At 45.6% G+C, this 15,793-nt stretch overlaps 1 protein-coding gene across 3 annotated transcripts in view; it reads right to left on the reverse strand.

Annotated features, from left to right (window-relative positions):
* The window catches only part of BMP2 (bone morphogenetic protein 2), a 136,292-nt gene that overhangs the window by 20,677 nt on the left and 99,822 nt on the right, over positions 1–15,793 (reverse strand). For 2 of the 3 annotated variants that reach the window (XR_003924582.2, XM_030022309.2), the window contains exon 4: positions 10,293–10,427. Coding sequence is in view for 2 of the 3 variants with exons in the window: in XM_030022309.2 (XP_029878169.1) it covers positions 10,293–10,427 (135 nt within the window). In the remaining variant the exon portion in view is untranslated. Of the gene's footprint in view, positions 1–9,044; positions 9,744–10,292; positions 10,428–15,793 lie in introns of those variants that run through there. The other variant, XM_030022308.1, reaches the window with a different exon arrangement.

The raw sequence follows: 15,793 nt of genomic DNA on the forward strand, positions 1-15,793 counted from the left end.
TGCTTTCGGCTTTCTTGCATGAGGACATTGCAAGAGCAGTGGAAGTACACCATGCACTGTTCACTCGTCCCCTTACTCCCTATGCAGACATCCTCAGCCTGTGACTGTTTCTGTCACAGCCGCTGCCGTTGGAAGCAGGACAAGCATGTAAAAGTCTGCTTCCTTTGTGCTGAGAAGGTGGTAGCTACCGTGCTCCTGTCACCCAGCAGCACAGGGCCCCACAATGCAGCTGAGCACACAGCAGCAGAGCCATGCCCAGCACAGGGCTTTGCCCCGGCACGGCACGGCGGATTAGCGCAGCACAGTGAGCAGCTCCTGGGACTGGAGCAAGTGGCTGCGCGTGTGTGTACGCACACACAAACGCTTAATTGTTGGCAACTTAACATATATTAAACAACTTCTGGTAGTGATGAAAGATGGCATCCTCCCAGAGTTTTGCATACCTGTGAGCTAATCAGCCCTTTGTGTGAAAGCGTAGGTGGAGACTCTTCTAACAATACGAAGTTGATTAGCTCATCATCTTGGCTTTAGGGGCATACTGATGTGCCCATCCTGCTTTCAGAGCTATGAATAATCCGGCTTCGCTGCAGTCCTCTTATAAAAAAAAGGAGAGAGTGTAGTTTCAGGGCTTGGTACTCAAGCCTGTTTCTCGGTACAGGTGATGAGTAGGTATTTGCCTATTATTCACTGGTATCGCTCTTGGCTTCAGGTCTCCTTTGGACAGCTGTCAGTATCAGAAATGATACCTATCTGACAGAAATAATTGCTATTTTTCAACCACTGATTGGAATAACATCCTTGAAGATTAGGCATGTGTGATTCACTGTCAAAGTGAGAGGACCATCAACAGAAGTCTGTGCTGGTCATGGTTCATTTAAATCTCTACTAACAGTTTGGATGGTGGAGCAGACAGGGCTCTTACAGTAGGTTAAAACAACAAAAGAGGCTGGGAGACCCCAGCTTTGGGAGGGCAGGAGGATTGATTTTAAATGTTCTGAATAAACTTTAGAAATAGTTTTACATGAAAAAGAAAGTGCATAATTAAAATACATATAAGGAACCAGGTCATGGTACTGGTAATATGCTAGGGGAGCTGGTAGGGGACAAGCTCAAATCTAAGTCTACCATGAGATGCTGTGGCCAGAAAGATACTTGTTATTAGAAGAGGTATTAGGAACACCCTTTGTGTGGAGATCGTTCTGGTGCTGGAGAGGCCCAGACCACAGGTCTGCACTCCGTAATTCAAATAAAGATGTAAACACAGGAGGAAGTCTGGAGGAGAGCAACAGGACTGATAAGAGGTTTCAAAAAACATGACCTGTGAGGAATTTTTTTTTTAATTGGATTTATTTAGTCTAGAAAAGACTGAGGACAGCTATGAGAGACTTCACGTGTGAAGACAGTAGCTGAAAGGGGTATGGTAAAAGAGTCCAGTGATCACTGGATCTATTTGCATGGGAAGGAAAAGATATAGTTGGCTTTATTTGCAGCAAAACAGAGGAGGTGAGAGTTTAGGAAAGCTCTATCCATAAAGAGAGGGAGGTGGTGGAACCGCTGGCACAGGGAGGCTTTGGGATCTCCATCTCTGGGGGTTTCCAAGAGTTTAAAATAATGTACAACAGGAGTGGCGTAGGCCCGGCCACAGAAAGATGCAGGAGGGTCTCTCCATATCTACATGTGTTTACTTAAATGCATTCTTCAGGGGTTATTGCTTTGGTGGCAGTAGCAGAAGGCATGTTGGACTCAAGTTTGGTTGCTAAAATGGAAAACGTGCTGATAGGCGGGTATGTTTGCACAGAAAATGTTGATAAGACAGGAAAAATTACATTGTTGTCAGAAACGACAGCCAAAAATTTTAGATGTTCTGCTTCAAAAAAAGTATATTTAAGGAAAATGGGTCCTTTGGCAAAACAGTCTTTCATTAAACAGAAGATTTAGATGGAAAAATTTGCCATGAGCTCTGTAGATTAGCAGCCCAGCAAAATCCCAAGACCTCTGAAGTGTAATTACTGATCCTGGAAATGGTTGCTCTTTGCCATTCGGGATTCAGCAGAGATAACGCAACACCTCTGTATGTAATGGAAAGATGGGTAAAGAGATTGTCAGGGGAGCCTGAGAGTAGCTTCACCTGCAAAAAAAGGCTATACAAGAATAAGTATCCAGAAAGACTCTGTGCAACAACTTGCCAAATTAAGAGGGAAATGGTATCTCTCACAAAGTCAAGGAAGGACTGCGGTTAAGGGATGAGAGTCAGAAACCCAGCATTAAAAAACTGCTAGTTCTCACAAAGCCTGCACTTATATGTATTCAATCCAGGAAACTGGTTAGTGGGATGTGAAACTACCATATGTTTTTGCAGATGCTACAAGTATGTGTGCTTTCCTTATGTATATATGCTTTATACCCACTTTTGAATATGGGTCAAAGCCTGCTAGTGCTCCTGAAGGAAAACTCTTGAGAATTTACAGATCTGAGGTGCTGTGATTTATGTTTCTGGAGAGCAATTTCACTTTCCCCTATTGAGGCTTGGAAAAACAGAGGAGAGTGCAACAGGAGATCCACACCAAAGATCAAGGCAGACACATCTGCCTGGCTGTCAGATTTCACGCCAACAAATTGGAAGAAAATTAAAAAAACCCAGGCCAGATCTGGTCCTTGCTCTGGGAGTGCAAAGAGGTCTGAAAGGCTCCTACACAGATATTTATACTTGGCATAAAACCATCACGGAAACTCCTGTGTTTCTCTCTCTGTTTTTGCTGTCCCTTTAATAGAAATATGTCAAGTGAATATGAAGGAATGAGCTCTTCTTGTTAAAATAGTCTTGAGTTTGTGTCATTTCAGTTAAGAGGAGGTTGCAATGTCCACCTCTGCCCACCACAGCTCAATAGCTGCCCTTCCAAACACTTCAAGTTGCAGGCTTACATCTTAAATCAACAGTCCCACTAGTGTGGGAGATAGGGGACCATAAAAGCTCAAAAGTAGTTTTATTTCTCCAAAGCCCCAGGGAGATTTGCACCCTGAGACACCGTCCTTCTGTCAGATGCGGAGGATGAGCTACCTTCGTCATTGTGTTGCTCTTAACTTTAATTTCTAGCACGAATAGCCCCAAACCACTCTGGAGTGGGGGGAATAAGACCCTGCCAGATGATTACACATTGCCTCTTAATACAAAGCCAATTGTGTTTATACTCCATTACTCAGTTCCAAATTACAAGCCTTATCTCACAGGAAGCTTGGGATGGCTCTATAGTTTCAGAAACCTCATGGTAAAAGGGTCAGTTTTTAAATATAATGTTTTCCAGAAAGACTATCTTAAAAATATAGTGCTGTTCAAATCCTCTGCTTCCTTTAATGCTATTTTCAGGTTGGTTTTTTCAAATTAAACATTAGGCTTAGCAACATGCATGAGATGTTAGATTAAAGGGACAAGGCTTGGGTTTTCCATGTCTATCCAGAAATAGCTATTCTCTGGGTGGGCCAGGTGAAGTTGAGCAAGGTTATTGTCACACGACTCCCCCCAGTTTTCTGGGTGGAGGAGAGAGAGATGTGACTGGCTGCTTGCAGAAAAATCTGGCCAAAAGCATTGGGCCACATCCTTTGTGGAGGTAAATCAACATCGTCTGAGTGGCAGTTCTGGAACCATGACTATTTTCATCAGGATCAGGCCTTTTACATATGGTGAGGAAGTGGTAAAGATCACAAAGTGAGGGAAAGATATACATGCATGGCAATAATTGCAAAAAGCTATGGGGTTTTCCTATGTAGGTGGTGTCATTTTCTCTAAAGAATTAAAGCATGGCTTTCCCAGCACTCTTTCCCTTTAAGGAGACATGCTGAGCAGTGCATCCCGATAAGACAACAAGCCCAGATGCCCAGAGGAAGAACAGTGGTGTTGTGAAGACACAGGCCCAAAAGGCAAAATGTCTGGATTTTATTTGCAGCTCTGCCACAAACTTCCTGGATGATTGTAGCCAAGTTAACCAGGTCCGTTTTTTTCAAGCAGCATCTATGCCCTTTCTGCATATGCATGAAGCATACGTTCGCCTTTCAGGGCTTTGCGCAAAAGTCCAATAAATGCAAAGCTGCAAAGAAAGACTGCCGCCTACGCGCTGCCCTGTTTTCCCCAGGCAAAGGGTGATGATCTGGTGAAGCCGCTGGACCTCTGCCAGCAGGGATTGGGATCCAGAAACAGGCAAGAGCATCAGAGCAGCTCTGCTGCTCCGGCTCAAAGCCCACCTTGCCCGATGGCCCATTGCTGGCAGTAGACAGAAGTAGGTGCCTGGGGAGGAAAGCAAAATCAGGGTGAGCAGAGCTGGACACATCCACACTGTGCTTTCCCAGCCTCTAACCATTCAAGGCATGGGGACTTCCAGAGCTAGGAGTGGTTTGCATGAACTTAGCAACCCTCAAAGGATTTCTAAACCTGGGAGCATGAATAGTCCAGGACACGCTTTCAGGGCACCTTGGGATTTTTAGCTTCCTTGGAGCAGGACTCATTTCTTCAGCTCTACGTCAGACTTACTGGGTCACACGGGGCTTTTGTAGCTGCTACAAAGGACAGCCTTCCCATCGCTGTGTCAGCTCCCTGCCTCTCACGAGGAAGTGATGCCGCCTGCCAGGGAGTTGAGGCTAAATGCACTGATGTTTCCTCATGCCTTGGAAGGGAAGAGAAGTCTGGAGAGAATTATTGTTGTGATGCATAGGAGCTTTGCCAGTACAATGCCCTGTAATAACAGCTACTCTTCCTTCAGGTCATTAAGTTACCAATTTTTTAGTACTCTCGCTCATGACAAGTAGATCTTGAGTTTAAAGAGATGCCTTCCTTCTCTTTCCTTTTTCCTGACTTACTAACAATGTTTTGGAGATTTGCTTTCTTTATAGCAGTGTATCCAAATATCCCTGTTCAAATTGCCATTCTCCAGGTCTTTCCTCAAAGGAGCCATAAGGCTGTAACCAGATAACCAACATGTTTGTGCCCTGTCTCCATGGCTCAGTGTGAACTGAAGCATTAGGAAATACTCTGAGGGGCACTACAGATGATGAAACTGGATTTAGAATAAAGAAAGGTCCATCTGCTCCCAGAGACAGTCTCGCATCTGCTTTGTCGATGCCCTATGAGCAAGCTACACCTTTGCTGGAAGCCGAAGAGCTGAGTTAGAGTGACGGTGGGTTGAGCCTTCACCCCAACTTGTGGTGGGGTTCATACATTTGGGCTCAGGATGGTGTTAACGTGGCTACCCAGCTTCCGTCTGGAGATGGCTTTTATCCAGTCGGCTGAGAAGGGGGCTGGATTGACAGGCAGCTGTTTGCATCAGCTGGTGTAGACATGCCCAAATTCTCCTAATGTACTACTGGAGGGTACTCAGATATTACAGTGATGAGGGCAGTCTGAGAACCTGTTTAGACCAGAATATGGGTTTCAGTGGCAGTTTTCTGGCTGATTAATTGGGTGACTTTGTGCAAGTCTCAACTTGCCATTGCCCTATCCAATAAATAGGAATAGCAGCATTTGCCTCCCTTTGTAAAACACTGAGGTCTACGGATAATCCTCCTCCTTTTTCCCACCCATGATGATGGGACCAAGTGGAATCTTACGACACATTGAGTTTCTGTGGTCTAGTGTTTGCCAAGCATTTGAAAATGACTCTTTGGCTTGAGTTTACAATGTCTGTGATTGCCATGTGATTTTTCATGGAAGCTCCTAGTTGAAATCAGGTCACTATACAACTGAAAATGCATGGGATTAGGAAAGAAACTGAAGTAGTCATCAGGAGTATACAGACCCATGATGACGTAAGTGTCCTGCCTGGGGCATCCTGCAAGCAGTAACCACACACATCAATAATCTTGTCAATAACCTACAACATTTTGTGGTTCAAAGGTCTGCAAACATTTAAGAGTGGAAAACTCTAAACAAGAGAAGATTCCTCTTGACCACCACACTGCTCTCCATTACCCAATAAGCTGTGCATGCAGTAGACAGAGCTAGAGAAATACATCTCCATTGGGCATTCAGAGATATTCTCACAGCATAATTAATGTTCAACATTTTGAATTCAAGGACCTCGTGCTGCTGTGGATAACTGATATTTTAGGACACAGTTTCTTCTTTCCCTGGATTTTCCTTGGCCAGGGATGTTTTCTCCTATGCTGGATATAAGGCCATTCTTAGATCTCATCCCTAGCAGGTACCAAAGGGATGTGTTACTGAGGTTATGCTATTTTTTACAATGACCTGAAAGAAAACCTAAATCATTGCAAGTAAACCTTACAAGTGACTTAGGAACTGAAGAAGAGAGTAAATAGTTAAGAAAACAGGTCACTGATCTACAGAGATCTTTTTAAAGAACATTGCAAGGCTGTACCAGTCTTGAAGAGCCAGGAAACCAGCAGACATTTGTATCAGGCAGCGTGATCTAATGAGCTTACAGAAGAGAGGCTAAGGGATGACTTGATGACAATCTCTTAAGTACTCACAAGAGGAAGAGAAATGTGGAAATGAGGCAGATGTATACAGAAATCTTATGGCTGAAACTTAAAGCTGAACATTTTTTACTTTCTGTGGGGAGGGGAAACAGGAGCAGTAGCTAACTTCAGAATAATGCTCCAAGGCTTCTGTAATAGCTCCTGTAGTCTCTGAGTGGCTGGGGGCAGGTGTTTAAAAAAATAAGCTGTAGTTCTAAGGGGAATGAACTGGAGGCTGTCCGATGGCCTTTGCCGTGTGAGGTAGCAGATTATGTGGTCTTCCTGAGTCCTATAGTTTGTGAAGCAGTGGTTTGGATTTCTTCAGCCACAGTAACGTAAAAGGCAACCCCATCTTCACATCTTGCCAAGCACTGAGCAGAATTAGTGAGGGTAAAACCATCTGAGAGGGAATAGTGTTTTAAGACTCTCTCAACTCCAAATAGCATGAGCTGTTTGGGCCAGCTTGAGCTCCCTCTTTTCTTGTCCTTTGCCTGTACTGTATCATTACAGGACGACAACATCAGAATTACCTGCTAGCATTTATCCCTTTAAATCAGAAAAAAACCAAGTAACATAAAAAGAGCCCATCAGTGACCGCAAATAAAAGGCTGCTCTATATGCTGCTGCAATTTCCCGGAGCAGCACTCAGGGTCTGTTCCTTGGACCAGGGGTGTGAGGGACTCAGCACCTGGCTGGACTGGACCCAGTGGCTGTGTATTTCTTGAGTCCTATCAGATATGATCTGTCCATACACAAGCTATGTTCTACTTATAAAGTAAATTACATTACATGGGCTATAATGTACATTTTCAAAGGGGACCCACCTTAAAAACATTTTGTTTAATAGAATAACTTAATTAGAAGAGAGCTTCTGGGTGATGTGGTTGAGGCTGTGATAATTTTTCCTTCTCAAATCATTTTTTCTGTTTATTATACTTAATTATAGTGTAATTATGTATCCATCCTCTAGGCAAATTATGCAATCAGAAAATGTGAGTGGTTCATTTGCCACTGCTGTTGGGACCAGTGTTTACATCCCTAGTATAAAATATGAGCATCATTTCTATTATTTATGGTATATATGTATATACATATATATAAAAGATGTTTCACACAGAACGAAGAATCCGTGTAAATATTTTATTGGCAGTCATTTTTGTATCATCCACCTAATTAATTTGTGGCCTGTTAATAATGAAACCATCCAAAGCTCAGATAGGTAAAATCTTTACACCCTCCCATGAATTTTCTCAAACACAAAACATACATAGCTGAGAAATGTGGAATTTCCACAATTTAGCTTTAATTTTGGTGGGAGGTTTATTATTACTTTTAAGAGCTTTTTTTGCATTTCATTTTCTAATATTCTGGCCAGAATTTCTTAGCACAACAAGAGAGAAAGGAACCCCATGATATTTGGTTATGGGGTGTAGATTTGTGTTCAAGTCATGGGTTCAGACTGATCTTTTTCCTCCCATGTGCTTCACGAACTTTCTAGCCATGGCAGCACTGATTTTTAAAGGCTAGGCTATTCTCGCTCTTGTTTTTCTTGATGGCAGTTGACAGGTCGTGTTCGAACATAGTGAAAGATGAAGCCAAATGTCCAAATCTTGAAAACCCTTTTGAGATTGATGTTTTCTCCTTCTTTGGCCAGCTCTCAGCATGAATACAAACCGGATTCCCACTTGGCAATTTCAGCTTCTCTTCATGTGCTTATTTTGCAGAGATGAGGCCACTCACACCAAGGGAGCAGGCAGGGAAGAAAATGCATCTGTTGGCAAAGCTCAGCCCAGCTCTGTTGGCGCCAAGCGCCTGTGTTTATTACAGCTGGCAAAGAGGTGAGCCACCCGTGCAAAATGGCAAGCCTACCCAACTGCCACCTGGCCAGTCCCGCAGCTGATGGAAATCTGGGTAACTATTTGATCTACCCCATTTTCCCCCCACTGGGGGAGCTGGCCCTACCTTTCACAGTGTCGCTCATCTGCATAGTGCTCTCCACGAGTGTCTTGCAAACACGCCTTTGCAGGAAATAAAAGGCCTCATCGTGGTCTAGCTTCCACCTCGTTCCCTGCAGGCGGGCTGGTATTTTTATGAAGAGCCAACTTTTCTCAGCCACATAGGCAAAATTGAATTTTTCCACACTGCAGTTGAAGGGCCAGGACTTGCCTGGGGAGCGGTGGGGAGGTTGGGGAAGAGCTGGGGTGGCACAGCTGGGTGGGGAGAGTCAGGAATGTGGGACCTGGGGAAGGGGGGCAATGGAAGACCCAGGAGTGGTGGTTCCCCAGATGGAGTTAGCAACCCAGGTGTCGTGGTTTCAGCCCAGCCGGTAACAAAGGACCATGCAGCCGCTCACTCACTCCTCCCCGCCCCCCTCCAGTGGGATGGGGAGGAGAATCAGAAAGGAGAAAAGAAAAAAAAACCACAGAACCTCGAGGGTTGAGATAGGGACAATTTACTGGGACAACACAAAAAGAGTAGTTACAACAACAACAACGGTACTAATAAAAGAATATACAAAACAAGTGATGCACAGTGCAACTGCTCACCACCCGGAACGCGACGCTCCGCCACTTCCCCCACCAAAAGCTGAGTGAGAGAGGACCCCCCCAGCCTGCTCCCCATTTATATACTGAGCATGATGTCACATGGTACGGAATAGCTCCTTGGCTAGTTCAGGCCAGCTGTCCCAGCTGTGCCCCCTCCCAGGTTCCTGTGAAAATTAACTCTATCCCAGCTGAACCAAGGACACCAGGGAAGGAGAAATAAGATGGTTCCTGATCATTCTCACCAGCTCTGCAGCTCCCCCATGCAGACAGTGGCCTCAAACAGCCTTTCCCTCTCCCTACCCTCAAAATGCAACCACTGCCCCATTCTTCCCTATCCCTGAGAAGAGAGCTGTCAGTTGTGGTCTCTGAGGGAAAGGCACTAGAATCAAAGCCCAGATGCAGGCAGATACTTCGTGGTATCCTAAGATCCAATAAAAGTCCAGGGAGATTTTTCAAAGGAGCCACCAAGTACTCCCAAGTAGGTGCTATTGCTCCATCCTGACCTGCAGACCCACTGGGGAGGCTGCATGTTCGTTCACACACTCAAATAGGCCAAAACGGTGGAAACAGCCAAGCCGCTGGTTCGCAGTGTTGGCTGTAAAGTCCTTGTACACAGCAGATAGGACAAGACGTACCAACAGCCTCAAGTCTGCAAGCATGCAGTAGCTCCATGGAGTGCTGAAGGACCACAAGACCAGGCACTGACTCAGTCCACGGCAAGTAGGCATCTCCCCAGAGCGGGATGAGATGGGAGTAGTAGGTATGTAAGATGTTTTTGTTTTTTCCTGATGTTATCCCCATTTTCCCATGTCCCAGCTTCAGACAGCTGTCTGCCATCCGCTTTGGCCAGACACTGAGACGCTAGCAATTGGCTGGCATTGCTGTCATGAGCAAAGGTACAGTCCTATGAATTGTCTGAGCCTCGTCTGCCTTTTCCCGCAGTGATTTTGTGTGCTGTGAAATAGGTTGGGACTCAGCAAATGGTGCTCTGGCTGATCGGCCTGCTGCCAGAGGAGGATTTGTCCATTATAGTCTCACTTGCTTTATGGGTGTGGCCTGAAAGGGAGGGTTTGAGCCAATATTTGTTGGGGTTTTTCCACACTTTGTTATGAAACCATTGGTTTTCCCATGCCTTGAATTTTGGAGTATATGCCTTAAAAAGCAGTATTACAAGTGCCTAGCTCCAAGGTAACACTTGCTACCTGTTGGTTTGTAAATGCTATAGAATGAATGCTATATTTAACTGTATTTGAGCAATAAGGAAGCTGTGATGCAATTTACCTGAGGTCAGGCAGTAGTCTGAAGGAAGGGCTTGGAGCAGGAGTCAGACTGCTGAGTGCCCGAGCAGTGCGCCAGGTGCAAGCAGGGCTCCTCCAAACCTTCTGTCCTTTCCTGGTTTTGTTTCCCCTTGTGTTCCTAAGGAAAAATGAAAGAGGGGAAAATTATATGTGGATTATAAACTCCAGCATCTGTGCTAGGGGAATCTGCAGCCAAGTGAAAGGTGGCTGAATTTGGTCCAGTATTGGCGCTGATTCTTAAAGAACTTCTTATCACAGACTGAACTGCTTCAGAAATCGGCCCAAGAGCTGATATCCCAGAGCTTTGAGTGAGAACAAGGGCCACCGTTCCTAATCTGAGATTTAATCAGTTGAATTTCAGTTATCAAAAAGCCGTAAGGGAAGCCTGACATTTTTATATCCTGCACTACTCCAGTGAAAGCTGCATCTGAGAGAAGATAGAAAATATATGTGGGTATGAGATCTATGTGATACCCTTTTTAAAGCCTTTGGATGATCACATGATGCACAAACCAAAGCCATGAGTGTCTTGGTTATTTTATGTATGGATCGATGCCATTATCTGTGAAATTAAGTCTGTGTATCCTGCCTGTTGGTGGGTTTGCACAATGGCCATGAAGGGGGCCAATCTAGCAAGGCTTATAAGAGAAATTTTTGTTCCTGTACGTGCTCTCAATAGCTGTCAATGCAGTGCTGAGGAGCTCTGCTCATGTACTAGGACTGTTGTGCAAAATAACTGCGCAGTCATGAAGCAGAGAAAATATTCTCATCCCCGCCCTCAGGATGGGTATGTCTGTGCTGCAAACAAACAAACTCAAGATTGAGAGGGCTTCCAGCCAGCCAGCAGCAGAGGCCCCCCGGAAGCCTCAGCCCCAGAAATCTGGCCCAGTGCTGCTTCAGCACACGCTGAGCTTCGCACTCCCAGAGGAGCATTGCGTTGATATCTGAACTGTCCTAAGTTAAAGCCAGCAGAAGTAGCTTTCCATTCACACCTTCAGTTTTCATGTCGACATGCCATAACGACGTGAGGCAGCAGATGGAAGCAGACCAGGAAGAATATTTGGACATATTAGGCAATGGGGATCGGTCCTTTTAGGTCACACACCCCCACTGTTACTCCAGCTGAGAGATCAGGAGTCAGTGTGTGCAGCTACAAAGGACCAAACCGAAAGTTTCTCATAAGTGAGAAGCACAATGGGCTTTGCCCAGGCTTACTGAACATTTTATTTAAACCACCACCTCCTGTCCCAGGCTGCAAAACCTAAACCCTGCTATTATAAATTACAGCTCCAATTCTGGTGGGGTTCACAGTCTTTCTGCTCCCTTTCAGAGGCAGAGCTGACACCTTTCACCTCTGGGGAAGGGCTGAACAACAGGCATCCTGCTGAAATCCCATGTTACCAGCCAGAAGTAAAACATGCCTTTCAGTCAGCTATGGGATGTGTTTCCCAAATGCTCTGGTATCTCCAGTCCCCTCTACTTTGTCTGTAAAACTACTACTTTTCATAATAGAAGGGAGAGAGACTCCGACCATCTGGTAGGCAACGCCATGTATAATTTAGGTTGCTTCACTCGCTCTCCCATCAACAACAGGAACACAGCTTCCTTCTTGTTTCCCTTGATCTCTTAGCCCTTTGCTAGAAATGTAAGGTCAAAAGCAGCTGGCGGGGAGTAAACTGCATCCCGAACTGGGTTGCAGAGTTTTGAGGGATGCCTCTGCTTGTGGGTGAGACTCCTTCACAACCAGGTCATTTCCCGATTCTGCGTGAGCGAAGGGATAAAGAACTCACTAAATCCCAGTCAGGAGAGGACAGTTGGTATCATCACATATGCAAATGCCCCTTTCCCCTCCCAGGGGAACTTAGTTCCTCGCCAACAAAACCTGGGGACTGGGATCACATCATCTGGGCATCGTGCTCTGGGGAATCACCACCAAGGTCAATGTCACTGCAGTCAGCTAAGCAGCCCCCTGCATGCATCCAACAGGATGAGTGGATGAGTCCACTCATGTTCAGCATGGAGGGAGGTCCTGGGGCTGGCACAGGAGCTACACCTTCCCCAGGGGACCCCTCATGTCAGGGACCAAGCCACCTTTTCATCCCCATTGGTGGTTCTCTTAGAAACCTGCACCAGGGAAACTACCATCTGCTACTATTTCTCTATGTCAAGAGGAATATCGTGGCCCTATCCAGACCTACGGTCCTGTTTATCCACTCCTGGTAAGCATAGCCAGGTGGTTAAGGCCCTGATGCTGAAGTTTATGGCTTAAATCAATGGGATTATTCATGAGTTCAGAGATAACCATGTGCTTGTACACTTGGCTGGAATGGCGTCTAAAGCTGACAGCTGGGAGTCAAAAGCTCTGAGTCACCAGGTCCCACCTCGCCTTCCTGTGTGAGCAGTCTACCTGTGTCTGTTTCCTTGCCTGCCGCATAAGGAGGATGACAATTGCTTTTATCTGATGGCTACTTTCAAATGGCCCTAAAAGCCTCTTTTGGTCTGATGAAAATTCAGTAGAAGCTGGACTAGTGTGGAAAAGACAGGAGGACATTTAGTTAATGAAAGCACTGGAGCTCAGGAAGGCAATTACATCCTTTCTTCCTCCCCACATTCCCACATAGGTTACTTGGTGATCGCTGCAATATCTTCTATGGGCAGAGAGGAGTGGCAGACCATGACAAGGCTGAAACAAGGCCCTCTGAGCTGGTGGAAGGCTCATGTGGGGTGGTGGTTTGGGTGCCCAGCACAGCAGATAGTTATGCTAGCAGGTTCCCAGCAGTAGTTACACCTTAAAAGAGGCCCTGTTCAATTAAAAACCATGACCTTGATTCTGCAAACCTCTTCTTCACATATGAACTTTGTAAAACAAAAACATGTACAAAAACTAGAGAGAAAGAGACAAAACATGGGCCGGTCGTGTATATTTTATGCCCCAATATACAGTAAGTCCCTAGGGAAGTGACTGAGAGGGCTTTCCACATTTGGCATGGACACCTATGAATGAAAGATGATTTTAAATATAGACTCCAACTACTCTCCTACTGTTCCTTTCCAGTGTCAGTCAGTACTGCTCTGGGATTTCTCTCCCCATGGACCTGGGCAGAGCAGGCAGGGCAGCATTAGCTCGCAGCATGCAGTCAGTGCTGAGTGTTAGCAGAGACAACAGTGCAAGCTGCCCAGGACACAAAAGGCTGAATGGATCAATGGCTGATGACCGGTGCCTTTGCTTGGTCGAATTGTCCCTTTGGCACCGTTCCTGGGAGGAGAAATTGCTCTTGCAACCCTGCTTCAGTGCACCCACATATTGGGGGGGAAGCTGGCTTTGACATGCCTTTAAGATAGGCTAGTCTACACCTCCCTGTTGGTTAACAAGTCAAATAGGATCATCTGCTTGGATAGTGTGAGAAACCCTGTGCAGTGCAGTGTACAGCTGCTGTATCCATGTGAATATGCAGGCTGAAACCCTGCAGAGGAACTGTGGGTGTCCTCCCAGCTGTCCTGTGCTTTTGCAGGCATTTGTAAATACAATTGCTCTCACTTTCCATTGATAGAAATCAAAAAGCAATTAAGAATCAAGCTCTTCATATTGATAGGTATCCTGAATTTGAAACATTTTTCATTCTTTGGCTGGTATCACTGTCTAGATTAGATTATTTTTTTAAAGGGAAGGTTAAAATAAACAGTATTTATGGTTTAATTATTTGAATGACTAAGAAGCTCCAGCTTTATTTTAACTTCACAGAGGACTGGGAGATGTTTTTAATGATATGTTTTACTCACATAGCATCTTTCATCCAAGAATCTCAAACTGCTTTTCAAATAATTAATTAATCCTTGTACCTCTCCATGAGACAGTTATTATCTCTGATATTACTGATGGGTAAACAAAGGCACAAAGACGTCAAGGCACACACTGTTTTCCAAATATTAATTAACTAATTCTCGCACCACTCCGTGAGACTGTTACTATCTCTGCTATTACCAATGGGTAAACTAAGGCACAAATATGCAAGCAACTCACTCGAGGCCATGCAGGTGAGTCAGTAGCAGAGCTGAGAATAGCGTATGACCAGTCTAAGTCTTAGCTAATTGTTTCTAGCAAGTACTACACCATATTCCTGACAACAGGCAATGCAAGCCCCTGCGTGAAGCACAGCTGAAACCAGCTGGGTTTACGAAAATATTTCCTCCAGTCTATCTTCATCCATTGGACATCACATTTGCCCACATTAGTTTGCAGTTTCTTTTGAACTCGTCATGACTGGCAGAAGCCAATGTAACTACGATGAGAAATAGTTGGTTTAAAGTATCTGGGGAGTTTTGAGATACTCCAGTGAAGGTGGCTGTCCAGCAGCATGCAATTTTTCAAGAGTTTATCCCTGTACCCATCCTGTGTGGCATTCTCAGGCCAGGAGAGCCCCAGACTCAGCCAGGCGCAGGGTGCCACATGCAGCAAGTGATGCCATCGCTCCTCTCTCCTCCATCCAAGCCTGCAGCCCTGGAGCAAGCACGTGCCCCAGGGCAGCAGTGTGAGAGTGGGGCTGGCTCCAAGCATACTAACACAAGCTGCTATAAGTGTGTGTGTACTCCCCTCATTTATCCACCTTCCTCCTTTGGGGCATGACAGGGTGTTATTTTTAAGGGTCCGTGCAAGAGGTCTCTGGAGGAATGTGGAGGCCCTGCAGACCAGGGCCCCTCACCAGCCAAAACCACCTTGCCTCCTTGTACAGTCCATCAGCTCAGACTTGAGCGTGCATTTATCCTGTGGAGCAAGGGGGTTTTGTCCTCCCCATGAGGAAGAGAAAAAGCGAGGAAGCTGAGGGCACTCTCTGCCCTCAGGAACGGTCTCCCCTTTTCCGTCCAGCTGTAGCGATTCTTCATGCAGGCACCTGAGCCCTCACCATGCACACATCCCAGCTGAGCTATTTCAAACATGGGCTTGGCCTCATCAAATGCAGTCTCATTTCCACATGAAAGGGACGGAGGACTATGAAGCCAGCTCATCTGTATTGATAAGAATTTGGCATTACTTTCCCCCAGTTATCTAAGCTTTCTGTGTACATTAATCACAATGCAAAAAACGGGGGGGGGGGGGGGGGGGGGGATGCATCTTCTCAGCTGTCTTCCCTGAGCTCAGGCAATAATCTGGCCGTGGTTTTTTGTGGGTTGTTTTTTTTTAGTTGGTTGTTGGGGGTTTTTTTTTCTGAACTTCCTTTTTCCAGTTCCACTCTGCTGGAGTCTGATTGCTCCCTCTCCTCTGCAATTTGGATGCCTCACTCTTCTTGCTACAGCTCTGATGCAAGCGCTCTGCTGCCGTGTTTGCCAAACCTGGCATGAGTACCCACTGCTAGTCTAGACACCAGTCTAACTGTAGCGCTAATGCTAGGGTTTAACAGACTGATCTCGGCATTTGTCATAGCTCTGCCCACGGTCATTGCTTTGATCTTTATCCTTGAAAACCACAGTCATTGACAAAGGTAAAAT

The sequence above is a fragment of the Aquila chrysaetos genome, chromosome 8 (genome assembly GCF_900496995.4).
Source record: "Aquila chrysaetos chrysaetos chromosome 8, bAquChr1.4, whole genome shotgun sequence".
Lineage (NCBI taxonomy): Eukaryota > Metazoa > Chordata > Aves > Accipitriformes > Accipitridae > Aquila > Aquila chrysaetos.